The 16,856-nt window shown below is 35.5% G+C and overlaps 1 protein-coding gene and 1 long non-coding RNA gene across 10 annotated transcripts in view; one reads left to right on the top strand and one right to left on the bottom strand.

Moving 5' to 3' along the window:
- Positions 1–2,880, top strand: part of LOC101744306 (uncharacterized) — a 29,392-nt gene extending 26,512 nt beyond the window's left edge. For 8 of the 9 annotated variants that reach the window (XM_062670687.1, XM_021353496.3, XM_062670685.1 and 5 more), the window contains 2 exons: positions 839–997; positions 2,542–2,880. In XM_062670687.1, coding sequence (XP_062526671.1) covers positions 839–997; positions 2,542–2,823 — 441 coding nt within the window. In that variant the 3' untranslated portion in view covers positions 2,824–2,880. Of the gene's footprint in view, positions 1–838; positions 998–2,541 lie in introns of those variants that run through there. The other variant, XM_021353497.3, reaches the window with a different exon arrangement.
- A 3,504-nt stretch (positions 2,881–6,384) lies between these two features.
- LOC134199448 (uncharacterized) lies at positions 6,385–7,788 on the bottom strand. Its single transcript, XR_009973938.1, has 2 exons — positions 7,548–7,788; positions 6,385–6,945 (listed from the first exon to the last, which is right to left on the bottom strand). It is a non-coding gene; the product is annotated as an uncharacterized LOC134199448 (long non-coding RNA).
- Between the last annotated feature and the right edge of the window lie 9,068 nt (positions 7,789–16,856).

The raw sequence follows: 16,856 nt of genomic DNA, 5'->3' as shown, positions 1-16,856 counted from the left end.
GCATTATATTTTTTTTTTGAAAAATGTCGTTGTAAATATTATGAGGTTTTGATATTACGTGAAATAGGGCATTGATTGAGAGTTCTATAGTTAAATTTTTCGTAAAAAAAAAGAACGTGAATAGTTTAAAGGTCTCTCAATAGTAAAACAGTCACTGGGCAGAGTTCTGCTGAATTGTTACTGATATTTAGTTATTTTGGGGACAACGACCTCTTTGACCTGAATACTATGTCAAACGTAAATAAGTAAAGTAAATTTAAAGTAAAGCAAAAATAACTCTATAGCATTCGGAAGAATAAAATAAAAACAATAAACGCGAAACTAAGCTGTAAAATAAAAAAGTTTTTAATTCAAATTTTCAACATGGTTATCCGACGATCTAATTGGCAAACAAAACTTGTAATACATTTCTCGTGTTGCATAAAACAAAAAAAACAAGTTGGTTGAGATATATTTTTGAATTTAATCGTTACCGCGCAACTCAATTGTTATCTTTTTTTTTATTGCTTAGATGGTTGGACGAGCTCACAGCCCACCTGGTGTTAAGTGGTTACTAGAGCCCATGGACATCTACAACGTAAATGCGCCATCCACCTTGAGATATAAGTTCTAAGATCTCAGTATAGTTACAACGGCTGCCCCACCCTTCAAACCGAAACGCATTACTGCTTCACGGCAGAAATAGGCAGGACGGTGGTACCTACCCGCGCGGACTCACAAGAGGTCCTACCACCAGTAAAAAAATTAGTATAATATTCTTTAGTATTCTAGTACATTCTAGATTGTGAATATTTTGTAATTTCACGTTTCTAGTTCATTCCACGAGCTAATTTTTCAGAGGGACCACTGCATAGCCGGCAGCTGGCAAGCGACGGAAGCGTTGACAGTGTGGGATTTAGTAGCACGGAAGAGAATGAATGTAATAAGGGTGCAGAATCGTCGACAAGACGTGGACGGCGAGTACATTTACGCGTGTAGATACTGGAATTCTTCGGAGGTGAGTTTTTTTAAAGAATATAAAATTTAGAAGAAGATTTATTTATTCTTGTGTGGAACCTCTGGGTCTGCGGAGGGACCTTTCATCTCTTTGTATTTTGTACCGTATGTTGTGCCATGGGGAGTGCCCTGAGGAATTGTTTGAGATGATCCCATCATCTCGTTTTTACCATCGCACCGTCCGCTACCGGAGTAGAGTTTATCCATACTACCTGGAGCCACTGCGTTCATCCACAGTGCGTTTCTAGAGATCTTTTTTGCCACGTACCATTCGGCTTTGGAATGAACTCCCCTCCACGGTGTTTCCCGAGCGCTATGAGATGTCCTTTTTCAAACGAGGCTTGTGGAGAGTACTTCACGTTAGGCAGCGGCTTGGCTCTGTCCCTGGCATTGCTGAAGTCCATGGGCGACGGTAACCACTCACCATCAGTTGGGCCGTATGTTCGTCTGCCTACAAAGCTAATAAAAAAAAAAACTTTTACCTCGCTGACTATTTAGGAGCTTATTTTTATTGCTTGAGCTAGGTAAAGTAGCTTACGGAACTCTTCATGTTAAATAGCTATCAAATCTTATTAGAGTTGAGATCGAAATTTAAATTTAAGCAACAAACAGTTATCCTACTCTTCACAAGAGTTACTAGATGTCTTAGCCAGAAGCCCAGGGATGTTTCAAATAACAGCGAAACTAGTCAATGTTTTTAATATCGAGTACTGAATTTCAGTACCATAATAAAGTTTGGAACACCTTTACGGCGAAGTAAAGCCTAACATTACTTGAACTGTCAAGAGCAAATGATACCCGGGAGACTGCAATGAATCTAAAAGGCTCGGTATTACTGGAACGAGCTGTCTAAAGTGCCGAACATTAGATTTACTCTGAGAGGGCCCTTATTTCGATATAGTACTAATTTTGGGAATTTATATTTTATCTACACGGAAAAACTTGCAAAAATATTACTCTTATAGACGCGTGGATTAGCTAACGATTTACCTGTTATTATATGATTACATTGTAGTCTGAATTACGCTACCCACCTTGAAATGTGAAGTCATAGTCTGCGTATGTATAGCATTTAAAAAAAAAGATTAGATGAATAATACAATAGCTAAAGTATTTTTTATTTCAAACTAGATGACCCGGCTGACTTCGTAGTGCCTCAATCGATAAATAAAATACCTAAACTTTTGTATAAAATAAACTTAAAACAAACAAAAGGAATCCGTCCGAAGGGGGACACATCAAAGGAAAAACAAAATTGTTATTTTTATTTAATTCCGAGCATCTTCATATTTATCTACCTTTTAAACCTTCTCTGGACTTCCACAAATAATTCAAGACCAAAATAAGCCATATCGGTTCAGCTGTTCTCGAGTTTTAGCAAGGCTAACGAACAGCAATTCATTTATATATATATATATAGATAAGTAGATATAGATATCACAGATATCCGTAGGGCATCATATCGTCTCATTACTGTGGTTGTCAAACGCAGAAATGAATCCCAGACATTTCATTATAATAATACCTCCTAATATTTGGTTTCAGTACAATCGTAAAGGGAAATATGCCATTGTCGGTGGCAGCGGAACGAATTGCCTGGAAGTGATCAATCTACACAACCGATATATTTCATGTTCTTATCCAGCCTCCGGCACTGTCCTGGCTGTAGCTAGCCACGGTGAGAGGGTAGCCTTCGGTGGAACTGCCCCAGTGTTTAACATTGCGAGTTTCCATGATCCTAAGCACGAGAAGCAAACATATCACGAAGAAGAAATTGATATCGAATACAAGGAAAGTATCATATTACGCGACGAAGATTTTATGTGAGATTGATTTTTTTTTTAAACAACTTTTAACAAAATAAATATATTTATTGGCACAGAATATTCTTTTTTTTTAAATTTACTGTAAGAATTAAATTGCTATTTTCAGCTCTGTACTTCGAAGGTAATGAATGTATGATATGGGAATATTCTCTTTGACACGCGAACAGAACATCACTGAATATTGTATACCATTTCAAATTTACATTAATGACGTTCGAACTTGTTTCGCTTTAGTTGCGTTACAGCAGATTATGACGATTCCAATCACAATTCGCAAATGAACTTTGAATTCATAGCCGCGATAATCGTTAAGAGCATATAATAAAGGCTCGTAACGACAATCTACAAATTGAAAAACCAGAAAAAAACAATTGAACGACTTTTCGACAAAAATCGTACTTGGGCAACATTGAAAAATTAAATTGGGCATTCCGAATTCAGCGGAGGTTACAATAGCGAACAAGTTCTTTAGAATTTAAATAAAGAAGCGCTCTCTAACAGCGCGAACTCATGTGCGGGACGTTGGTGAACTTTCAACTTTTACCCGCTTATAGTGTGGCCGCCGCCCCCCAACCGACCACCGCGGTAGGGGGACACCCCTTTCCGTACTTGGACCGAATATTTACAGCGCAACCTAAATATAGCGTGCCGCTGCTCAGCTGGTACGGCGTAGGAGGTGGAGGGTAAACATTTACCTCCTCTCTCGGTAGCTTGTCGTGTGAAAGGCCATTCGACCGCCGTTATCGGAGGTGAGCGGTCGTCTCTTGAGGTCGCACTATGACCCTGACCGTATGCTTAGTAGTCTATAAAGCTGGTAATAAAGACGTTGACAAGGGCATATCATAGCATTTGACATGCGAAGCCATTTCATAAAATACTGCTTCCGCAATTAAGGTAGAAGAGAAAACATACCTGTAGATATCAAGGATATTTTACTTGATTACGTATTCAGATAGAATCTACTACCTACAGCACGCATACGTAATTTAATTTGCATGGGTAATCTACGTATACAAGATCTACGTATTAAGCATGTTAGTTTGTGTGTTACGCAAGAATTTCGTCTAAAAGTAATAACGTCCTTACTGTTTTAAATAACATTGTTAAGTAAGTAGCTATACTACGTACCCAACACGTATTTACCAATGACCTTCGCGACTATGGTACAGCATCACATTAAAATTTAAGCTGTCTATGTTTGTAAATTTGCCACCATCCTGGCTGTCATTGTCAAGAAGTAGTCGAGCGTTCCAGTTCAAAGAGTGGAATAGCCGACATCATGTCTGATGGTGGGTTGTCGTATTCATGTCAGAATGTCTACAGGATTTTCTTCGACTTTCTCGAGTCACCGACGTAATTAAACCTAGGTTTACAGTTTAATAATAAATACGTAACATAAAAATAAAAAGCCTTTTATTTCTTGCTTTTACATGGTACAATTTCAAAGAAAAAACAGTGTGCATAAAGAATTGTTCACTACTTTACACAATTTATACTTTTTTAATGAATCTACGAGTAAAAGAACGATAAAAATATCATGTTTAAGTACATAGTTTAATTAGATATGTTTCCATTTCGAACAATATTATGATTGAAAATATTTACAGTTTTTTTACAGTTTAATAACAACTTTTATATATAATATATTTCCGACAAATTATATATTTATATTAGTAGTAGTTCTTTTCTAGTATTGCATTATAATGCTGGAATAGTTTTCATGTTTACCGACGTCTAAGAGGTTGAAATGTCGACAAACTCGACCTCAACTATTAACACGGCAATAATAATTAAATAATAAATGCGTGATTAAATTGTGTTTTATTCGTGTAACTGTTTCTTGCCGTCTAGAGATGATTCAAAAAAGGCGCTCTAAGACTCATATTTCTTCAGCACTGCTTCATTAATGAGCCATTTATTAATCTATTCAACCTTGAGAATCGCTTCAATAATGTCTATAGAGTACAGAAACAACTTAACACCAGTTCGAGATTTATTCATCGAGGACAATAAAAACATTTTTATCTGTCAGTCGAACAGATAAATTACTAATTCAGTACAGATTCGGATGGTAGAATATTTTGTGATTTAAGCAGAAACTAAAACAATTAAGGCCCTAGATAAACATCCAGAAGAGCTCGTTACATTTCTTTTCCGTAGTTGTTTGAGAACATTAACTTATTGCTTTAGTGTTCGTTGCGAATTTGTTTTGTGAAAGTTAACAACCATGATAAATGAAAGAATAGGCCTCGCTAGGAAACTAAATGTGATTTAAATAAAACGTTTCCTTAGTTATTTAACTAAAACTACTTACTTAAGTAAGTTAGAACTTAGTCTTTTTTATTTTATTTTTATCACAGCCTACCTGGTGTTAAGAGGTTACTGAAGCCCATAGACATCTAAAACATAAATGCGCCACCCACCTTGAGATAAGTTCTAAAGTCTCAAGTATATAGTTACAACGGCTGCCCCACCCTTCAAACGAAACGCATTACTGCTTCACGGCAGAACTAGGCGGGGCGGTGGTACCAACCCGCGTGGACTCACAAGAGGTCCTACCACCAGTAAATAGAAACTATATCTCTATCTATAGAAACGGTTGACTAAAAACTATGAGCTTCCCTCTTCGGTGTTACCTAAGCGCTACGATATGTCTATGACATGCCTATCTCATACGAGGCTTGGTTGTGTTTTTGATGGCCACGTAACTACTATACGTCAAAAATACAATACATGCGTAGTCTGCTCCTATGTGAAATTTTGAAATTTGGCTAGTCTATGCGATGAGATATATTTATAATATAAATTTATGAATAAATAAAGGTAATCACAGACGGAAAGCTTTCGGTTCCAATACCATTTACTTTCTACGTTTTATTGGTTTTTTTCTTGGGCGTTTTCGACGTAAGGCCATTAGTAACACGAGTTTTTGTTTACGAAAGTCATTTCCGTAATAGGCGGCCATATATCAAAAGTTTTGGTTGATTTCGTTTTAGCTTTAACGGTGAGAAATTCGGCGCTATGACGTAGCCTAAACGGATTTTAATTAAAATTAAACTACTAGAGTTATAAACAAAATCACGAGTATAAAAGTAACGACATTCAACAAAGAAATGCCTTTTTTCATTTCAATGTATAATTTTGAATAAATCAAAGGCCTTTCTCATTTTACGTCTTTCGTTTCAACCTAAAATGTAACCTCAATCTAGTCGAAACCTAGACAGAATCTCGACGGTCTCATGACCTAATGCCATGACTTACTTGGCGCCGCCTTGAAGATAAACAATGGTCTGGCAACATTTCTATCAAAGTCCAATTTTTTTCTTAAAATAAGTCCCCTAATTATTTTTTTATGGGAAATTCTTGGTTTGTATCTATTAAAAACGATTTTTAAACTAAATAATTGACCATCGAGTTTAGTTTAGAAAAAAAAAGCGTCATTTTAAGGGCAATATCCAATAACTGAAAATATAATTATAATGCAATAGAATTAACAAGTTTTAGATTTTACTTAACATTTCAAGAAAGACACTAGTGAACCTTCTAAATTTAAAAAAATAACTAGCAAAAAAAATTGTTTATTTAAAAGAATGTAAAAATAATTCAGTCGAACATTTTCATTTCCGTTCAAATATTAAAGATAAATAAGGTTTTCTAATACGTTTCCACTTCAGTTCCAGTCCCCGATCAATTTAATCGAACGCTCGCGGTAATAGCGTAGGTTTTATTAAAGAAAATAAATTATAAAAGTACTCCCGTACTCCCGATCCAATACGTTCTGACGTCATAAGGCGGAATTAAAAAGTTTGCGGATTCGGGCGTAGCGGCGTGCCAGCGTAGAGGGGTACGTGCGGCGTAGCGGGGCGTAGCCCGGGCGGCGTAGCTGCATCGATCCGCGGGCCGTGACCTTGACCCGCCCGCGTTCCCGGATGTACCGGCATTCGCCTAGTTGCGCCATTGTCGCTTTATTTAGCTCCAGTCTTTTATTAGTTCTGATTTTATAACCTCATAACCTAATGCATCACGAAATCCAGACACACCTCACATTGTCTAGACCGATTTGTTTTACTCGTCAGTCGCATGTCATTCTCACTCTTGAGGTCAGCTATGATTGGATTGTATTCTGTTAAGTTTATGTTATTTTAAAAACAATCATATTAATACTCCTTAAAATACGCTGTAACCTCGATTTTTGTAACAACATTCATTTCCCCAAACGTACGCAAACAGTCCGTTATAAATTATTTCAAAATTATATTGTTGACAAGGGAAGCAATTTTTCCTCTATATCTAGTAAAGGACCGTCCGTTAGATGAATAATTTATGAATCAAAATACAAATTATGGATTTCATAAATTTTTTAGATGAATTTTTGTGTGCCTAAAACATCTTTATTATTTGTTACGTTTCTAAAAATTCAATGTTTGTTATGGTGAAAGCCAATAAATTTGAATGCGAATATAATTCTGTTTGTTAAAAGTTATGATGAATGATGTGAAATTCCGGAGTATATTAAAAATGTTTTCAATAATCTTTTAATGTATTATTTGCTCATTTTATATAAGTAACAAAATGAAATCAATAAAGTTGTATGTAAAAATAAATTTTCCTAAAACATAAGGTTTATAAGATAAAAAATATATGGTACAAAAACAAATTAAAATATTATATAATGTTTAGTATTTTTTACAAAATAAATTACTATAAAATGAATAGAAACCTTACAACTTAGTTTTTTCTTCATAAGTATTGTTCTAGAGCCTTCTGTTATCAAAAATAATTCTGTTAGCATAGCATTAATTTCTAATCATCACTTCGACGTCACCTCTCCGAAAGAGTCATACAAATAAATGCAGTTGGGTACGAAAAACGATGGAGGCATAAAATGTAAGCTAATTGAAATCTACTTATGTCATTTGAACTGACAAACAAATTTTGCCCGTGTTTTAATAACTGTGACGTCTATATGAGTATGCCAGACTTTTTTGAAAGCAATATATTAGGTCTCTACTTACGAAATTGCCGTATACAGAAACTTAATCAGAAAATAATACAGAAAATAAAAATTAAAAAAATTAATAAAGTAATTAAAATTAAAAAATGAAATTAACATCTGGTGGTAGGACCTCTTATGAGTCTGCGCGGGTAGGTACCTCCACCCTACCTATTTCTGCCGTGAAGTAGTAATGCGTTTCGATTTGAAGGGTGGGGCAGCCGTTGTAACTATACTGAGACCTTAGAACTTATCTCAAGGTGGGTGGGGCATTTACGTTATAGATGTCTATGGGCTCCAGTAACCACTTAACATCAGGCGGGCTGTGAGCTCGTCCACCCATCTAAGCAATAAATAAAAAAAATTAAAGTAATTAAAAGTTGTTTATTAAAGTTTTTAAAATTATCTCGATCCATCGATATATGACACATGGTATCGATCATGGTATCTCTGCCAACGAAGTGGTAATTTTTCAATGCCCTTCTTGAAGAAGTCAGAAGTACGGGAGCCAAGAAACATATATAATGTACAGGAATATTACAATATAGGTATATGGCTAGTTAAGCTTCGTTTGATAAAAAGAAAGTTTCAAAGACGTCTTCTTGTTAAACAAAAGTTTTAAGTTTGATAAGTAAATAAATATTCAAACTCAAAAATAAGAAATAGCGTTGGCGTAACCCGTTATTTCAAAGACATTGTTGTTTAATTCAAAGACTGATCAATGACGTCAGCTCCCATTACAACTTATATTCCACTATTGAAAGTCATCCACCCATTAAGTATTGAGCGTCCCAACTTAGCTTATTTAATGTTCATAAGGACGTTTCGCCTACAATCTATACCTATATTAATACGTGAAGCAAAAACTTTATACCCTTTTTTACCAAAATTGCGCGGACGGAGGAGTATGAAATTTCTCACACTTATAGAGAAGGAATGCAGAATGTTATTTTTTTTTTTTTATTATGCCTGAAAAACACATTCAATATATAAATAAAAACATTACACACATTGCATACCATGTATTTTACACATATGTATTTATAGTTTTTTGCTTAATGTTAAAGTCTGTGGTCAAATTGAGAATAGATTTATATTGTTTGTCTTTAATATTATTTATCTATAGTGTAGTCTGGCGAAATCTGTGATAAAAGAAGTATAAATCTTTGACAATAGAATCTAAACAAAGTTTAAAATTATAATTTAAATTAATTATAGTTGAATTTCGACCGCTGGGCTACCACTAGTTACTATTAATGTGTTACACCCATTCGGAACTTGTAGATTCAAACGCATCTCGAAAATGCCTTTGGCGCGATTCGATTTTTACAGATTTTCTTTAATTCTATGATAGCTATCGTTACAGTCATATTATTATAATATATTGATGAAGATGAATAAGTAATGTTGACTATATTTTATTACTGTTTTGGTATTGACTGTCACGTATTTGATACCAAATTGGTCAGCATAATGAAGATTTATCAGCCATTTCTAATGTAGTGCATGCGTCATTTTTTTAAAATTCCTAACTACTGCCCTAATTCTTATCTTTAAAGTTGGCTATAGACATGTCATCATGAGTTCGCACTGTTCCTCTTATAGTTGCCGCAAATAAATCTTTCCGGTGTGCAGGGTAGGGAAGCCGTCACTCTAATGCTATAGAGACCTGATATCTCAAAGTAGGATGATGACAGTCAACTTGGTAGGTAAGCGCTTGCGGACATGAGCTTGCGCTCTATGCTAATATTAAAGTCAAAGGTCACGATATAAAACAAAAGGATTCGTTTTCGTTAATTACGAACACAAAGACCGGGATGTGCTTCAGAAAGGAAAACAAATTTACATTTCAAGTGTAAAGCTTTGTGTTATTAATTGTTTATTATGTTCAACTGTAGTTAGGAGTGTTTTCGTTATTGTAATTCAAATAACATTTCTAATGTTGATGAACTTTTTAATGTCTGTATTAATAAATTCTTTATATCGTTTTAATGTTTGGACAATTGTTTTTTTTTTTGTGAACCAGTAAAATTAAGGGTTGCGTCCCAGCTGTTTTTAAGTATTTACTAGAGCACGCACTACCATACATAAAAGCTGAATAATTTGCCTGCTAGAATCTCAACGCAGGCTATATCATGAGTTTAGAAGTAGTCGTAGTCTAAAGGATAAGACGCCCGGTGCATTCGTATCAAGCGATAAAGCGATGTTCGAATTCTACAGGCAGATACTAGTTTTTGTAATACTTAACAAATTTAATGTTCACGATTGACTTCTGCGGTGAAGAAATAACATAGTATCATAAAAATCAAACCCTCAAAATTATAATTTGCGTAATTCCTGGTGTTAAAACGTCTTGTAAGGCCGCACGGATAGGTCATGAAGCAGTAGTGCGTTTTGGGTTTGAAGGGTGGGGTAAAAACAGCTTCGGACTCGTGGTTTAAGGTGGGTGAAAGCAAGTCCAATGGGCTCTGGTAACCACTCAACACGAAGTAGATAGTGAGCTCGTCCATCCATCTAAGTACTAAAAAATATATACTTCACCGCCTCACGCATTGATATCTTATCTTATGATATTTTTAGTTCAATAAACATATCCTACAATTCAAAGAAGGGATAGGGCTGTATCAGTCTTTCCCAGGTAAGCAGTATACTTTCAATTTACAAAATAAGAAAAACCTTTGCGACCTAGACAGCTACCGAGGCCCAAATAAATTTCAAAGAAGATTGAATAAAGCCTCGTACTGTGTGTTAGATAAATTTTTAGCGAAATCCAGGTATCAATCTCGAAGCTGTCTTGACTAATGTTCGAAGCTTAGATCTATTTGTTTTAGCGGGCCGTTTAATTAAAAGTAAAATAAATATATTTAAAGAATAATAAAATAACTAATATTGAATGGGATAGTCGAAACCGATTTTAAAACCGCTTTCATTAGCTTGATCTGTATTTATCTATGTAATGGAGTCTTTCAACGTAATTTTCACCAACATCAATATATCCGATCAGCTTTGAGCACGTGATTTAAGGACCGATGACAAGACAATATTTTTATTACTTTAGTTGAATAACCTAACCAGTATCAGCAAGATGAAAAAAAAAACAATTTAAAGTTCGACTTCTAACATACATTTTTTATTCTTTCTAATAATATTTATTACATACTACATAAACGTTTAAATAAACGGGGTTTTAAATTTATTCTTATATTATTATAATTTAAAGTATTAAATTTTTTGTGTTATAACATGAATATGGGTGTATTAATCAGAGGGCTCGAGTAAATTACCTTGGCTGACTATCATTATCCTGCCCTTCTCCCAGTCACTTGGGGACGGCGCAACATGTTTTCTTCTTCCATACTCTTCTATCATATACCATTTCTTCGCTCACTCCCCCTTTACCTATATCGTATTTCACGCAATCCATCCATATCTTCTTAGGTCTACCTCTTCCTCTATATCCTTCCACATTCATAGTTAACATTCTCTTACCAACCTCATTTTCATTTCGTCTCATCACATGTCCATACCATCGCAAATATATTCTCATAACTTATTCGTAATAGCAGTAGTCTTATCCTTAATCAACTTTTATTAGACGAGAGGAAGCAATTCATCCGTCCTTGATTTTACTGGAGGTACGATCCACACGGATCACTAAACAATCTTACTCAGTTTTACTGCACTGCAAATATTCAGTTCTGAAAATGAGAAAATCCGTATTACAGAAGTTACTGTTTAAAATTCCACATCACATCCTAACGTTCGCAGTGGCTTTGTCTATACAATGGATTGCAAAAAAAATAACAATAAGATACCCTAAATCTATACTAATATATAAATCTACAGTGGTTTTTACGAATGTTCCGTTATAACTATTGAACCATGCGTCCGATTGACTTGAAACTTGGTATCCATGTAGAAAATACACGTACTTAATGGATAGGTTAATATTTAAATGAGTGTTGGACTCCCTAATAATAATGACAATAATAATGTTAATTTTAAATGCCCAGCGAAGCGGGCGAGTACGGCTAGTTATATATAATAAATTTACTATTAAATTCAGAAACGATTGTCTAGCAAAAGTGGGACACGTAAATCTGTATCGATTCTAGGCACGAACGACCATTCATGCTACGACTCCATAAAGGCTTTGGCCTACGTCGATGACTAGGATAGAGAACGCCTATATTTTATAACTTTGTAAAAGTTTGAGAATAGCAAAAAATACCGCTACGTTTAAGCAGAGGTACTGTTTATAACAAACGTAATTAACAAAACTCAATTCACTGTTCATGTAATTAAGCTTTCGTAGTAATTTGATATCGTTTCGCTGTTTCGTATATTTAAATTTTCAATGTTTCACAGGTTTCTCTCAGCACCGGATCAGTTGATTTTCAATTATGTGCTCGCTACATTGTTACAAAAATATGAGTTAAATACAAATCGAATATGGTTTTATTTTGTCATATACGGATGAGTTCACTGAAATGTGTTGAGTGATCATTAACCACGACATCAATGCTGCTACCCACTTCGAGACATGAAATCGTGGTTGTTGAAAAAGTGGGATGGATTGAAATGGAATAAAACCATATCATTTGGAATCGGTCATTTTGTGTTTACTTTTTTGTGTACGACAACTCATTTTTTTAACTCAGGCTCATTGAGCCATGTAATATGAATAAAAATAACTTCCATCCAAGGTGTTAGCAGATAATATGCCCTTTTCACATACTGAAGTGTATGAATAACGATAACAAAATTTAATGATTTCAATGACGAAGGCAAAAGGTATTTTAGGAATAAGATTTATTTTCTTGACAGCGAAGTGTGACCGAAATGTTTTAGTAGAATTCTCGTTGTGATATTTATGGGTTTCAATAACCACTTACTACTAGATTGATTGTTTTTGTGGCCAATAACGACCATTAGCTTCAAGTCTACGAATAAATTTATTCGTAGCTTCAAGTTGAGCTTCTTCTAAAATTGTCATAAATAGAGTGACGTAATATAAATCAGATCTATTAACAGAAACTATTGAAATCTATTAACAGAAGTTAGGCGTGTAACAAAGAGTCAGTTAGCTGAGACAGCTTTAAGATTAAATGAGTAACATTTTTTAAGGGAGACTGATACAGTTACTTACTACAACTCTCGTATTACTGTGACAAAACAAATCGATTAAGTACGCGACTGTTTTACAAACAAAAAGGTACAAAATTTACGCCCAACGGCTTATATACATATGCCTATAGCAGTGTGGCGTAACAAAACTCTTTAGCACCAATGTTCTCAATTTCAACTTAAATATTGTAGGCGCATTATTTTCAATGATAAAATCCATTAGTTATTGTGTTACTCGTTATGTTCGTCACATATTCTTATTATATTGCTATCTTGCGTATTACTTAGGGCTTTGACTTATTATTTATTCGTAGGGCTTTGCTAACAATTTAATTTCAATACGATAGTAGTCATTTTGACAGCTACCTAATGAATATGGCGATGGAGAAATGTAGACTGTAACAGCGTGTGGCATTGAGCATGCGTCCTATACGACAATGAGATGAGTTTAATTTTTACCACACTTGATGAAGACGAGTTCTTGATTCACGTGGTATGAATTGGTTACCGTAACCCATAAACTACCACTACCTGCCTCGAGGCAAGAGCTCGAAGATGCTCTAGCTTCTAGTAAAAATCGTAAAAACTAGTCGCAATCACAACCAGTTACTATGACCCTTTTATTTGGGTTAGGTAACTACCTCAATGTAAACGATACTTAACCAAGTAAACTAAAGCAAATATTTTATAACATAAGACGGGTTTTGAAGAAAAACGATGTGTGGAATTCAGCAATTTTGTAAAGAGAATTACTTGTTCAAAATGTTCGTGAATGTCAGTGGATAAATAGACTTTGAATTCCAAACATACACATAGTACTATCTGAATTCGTGTAACTGAATTTTATAGATGTTAGAATTCAGAGCGCGGCACATGTAAAACATATGAGGAATGCGAGGCTTATACTGCAGGCGAGTCCACAAACATGAAAGGGTTTAATTGAAATATATAATGGACGAAACGTTCGCTCGCAGCGCTGTATGAGAAGAGTATGTGTATTTTTGTTCAACGTTTTAATTAAATTTTAGGAGCCGCCGTTGACATTCAATTGAATTTTTTGTGTTGTTAGTAATAATCTAAATTGTATCTTCCATTCTCTTTGATGGATCATATCTCTAGATTTTTTACTGGTGGTAGGACCTCTTGTTAGTCCGCACGGGTAGGTACTACCACCCTGCCTATTTCTGCCGTGAAGCAGTAATGCGTTTCGCTTTGAAGGGTAGGGCAGCCGTTGTAACTATACTGAGACCTTAGAACTTATATCTCAGGATGGGTGGCGCATTTACGTTGTAGATGTCTATGGACTCCAGTAACCACTTAATACCAGGTGGGCTGTGAGCTCGTCCACCCATCTAAGCAATAAAAATAAACTTCTGAGCTACTGCTACGAAGTCCTAAGTTATTGTAAACTTGATTACCGATACTTAGAAGTTTGTGTACTGTGTTGTTTTTTTAATTATTGAATATATTTTGTACACACAGCTGTTAGAAGAAACATGACAATAAGGATACAGAGTACAAGGGCACTATTTATTTCATGTTGAAATCTCTTCCCGTAGGCCCGCAGAAGCAAGGAAAAATTAGGAACACAAACCTAGTGCATACGGTAAACAATTTTGTTAGACATCTTAGAATTATTCCACTATTTTCCATGTTATACGAGTACAAGCATAATTTTGTTTCATATACATATTATTGAATTCGAAAACACCCTATGACGTACATGTTTAGAATAAGCGTAGTATGCAAAAATCAACAACTCTTTCATGGATGTTGACAAATTTTGTGTACATTAGGCTGAGGTTATTTGGGTCGATGCCAGAATTTATTATGCCGTGAAACAGTCCGTGCGTGTAGAACACGTCGTCGGGGATGGATATACGTAATAATTTGTTCAATTTCATCTTAACTGAAACAACCTTTGGTATTTCCAGGAAAAATCGAAGAGTAAATATCCTAACGATGTTACCCTGCGGCTATTTATAAAATCGACATGTTTGGAATGGTACTTCGGTCTTAGACAGTAAGCTGTCAAAAAGAATTCTACAAGTCCTCATCTCGCTCTTACGGCTCGTGGCCAAGTGTGTACAGGGCGACCAGGTCTCTTCCTACCATCTTCTGGATATTACAGACCAATTCACATATCGGATGATGGAGTCTATAAACATCTCAGCAGGAGTACCTTATTATTATCTCCTACCAGTTTTAATAATAGTAATCAACCCATGTCATATCATATCTATGGGCTTCGGCAATATTTCTCCTTACTTACTTACTTATACCAACAACACCAATAAAAAGGTACAGAGATATTTTATTAGTATAAATATCTAAAAAGGTAGTATAAGCGTGTGTTTTCATCCGTGAGTAGCGACCGCGGCCCAATCGATTTGCCTACATGGGAACATTTGGAACATGGCCAATTGTTATTGCATTGTATTCGGCTTGGAATCGCATACAACGTCGATCGCAAGCACGTTATGAAAACTGTACAGAACCGCATGCTTTTAAATGAAAGTTTTATTACGACGTTCCCAACACTAGTTCGTTTTTATAGCCTATCCTGGGAAATGAACTAATTTCTCCCAGAGGCCACGGAATTTTATTTGGGGCAAAACCCGATAAAGTTTTATCTCTATTTTGTCAAATGTAAAACATTCTAATACGCCAATAACAAGAAGATTACGTACCTACTGAGAGGTTACTGACAGACTTATGAAATAGAAGTCTTCAGGTTATAAAGTAAGATTCTGGTTCTGGTCAATTTCTACATTACTACAGCAGTAGTCATAATAGTTGTTTACTGAACTATTTAATATATCTACACCAAAATAAGCTAGTGACAGTTGTAAATATACACATTTGCTGGATTGTTCATTGGAAGATAAGAGGCTTTTTTTATTGCTTGGATGGGTGGACGAGCTTACAGCCCACCTGGCATTAAGTGGTTACTGGAGCCCATAGACATCTACGACGTAAATGCGCCACCCATCTTGAGATATCAGTTCTAAGGTTTCAGTATAGTTACAACGGCTGCCCCGCCCTTCAAACCGAAACGCATTACTGCTTCACGGCAGAAATAGGCAGAGTAGTGGTACCTACCCGCGCGGACTCACAAGAGGTCCTACTACCAGTAAACTCTTTCAACTCGCACACAGTAAAGTATCCAATGCAAAAAATACTTATTTTATCGAAATCTTCCCTTAATGAGTATCTATCATCTTGATTGTTTCTGTCGCATTTTTAGGTTTTAGTCGGAATGGTAGGTTATATCGCAATCCTATTTATACAGCCATGTCATGTTTCTAAATTATCTACCCATGTATTGAAATAAAAAATTCAATAGCTAACATAGTACGCAACAGCAAAAAAGCTCTAGTTACACTTATAATACATTAATAGTGTACCCAATTTAAAAGTCTCGTTGCTACATATCCGATTCACACGCCGGTCCACTGTGTTCTTCCAATAGTTTTACTGCGACGTTCTCAATGTAGGTACGCTTCGTTTGTTTTCCATTTTATTGCTACCACCTGACCTTTTCCCGACGCCTACCTTTTACTGAATACTACATTTAACAAAGTACTGACTGTGGGATTCTGATGTGTTGCAGGTAAGTTGTACGAATTTTTACATAGCAGTCGTATTGAGTTAGTTATTATGCTAATTTACATGTCGAGCCCAAGTGGCACTAGACGCCGACTTGACAGTACCACTGAAATTGCTGTCAAGAAACGACAATAACTGGTGGTAGGACCTCTTGTGAGTCCGCGCGGGTAGGTACCACCGCCCTGCCTATTTCTGCCGTGAAGCAGTAATGCGTTTCGGTTTGAAGGGTGGGGCAGCCGTTGTAACTATAATTGAGACCTTAGAACTTATATCTCAAGGTGGGTGGCGCATTTACGTCGTAGATG

This window comes from Bombyx mori, chromosome 10, assembly GCF_030269925.1.
Source record: "Bombyx mori chromosome 10, ASM3026992v2".
Taxonomy (NCBI): Eukaryota; Metazoa; Arthropoda; class Insecta; order Lepidoptera; family Bombycidae; genus Bombyx; species Bombyx mori.
The sequence above is the reverse complement of the archived record's forward strand: the minus strand, read 5'-3'. Positions and strand labels throughout refer to the sequence as shown.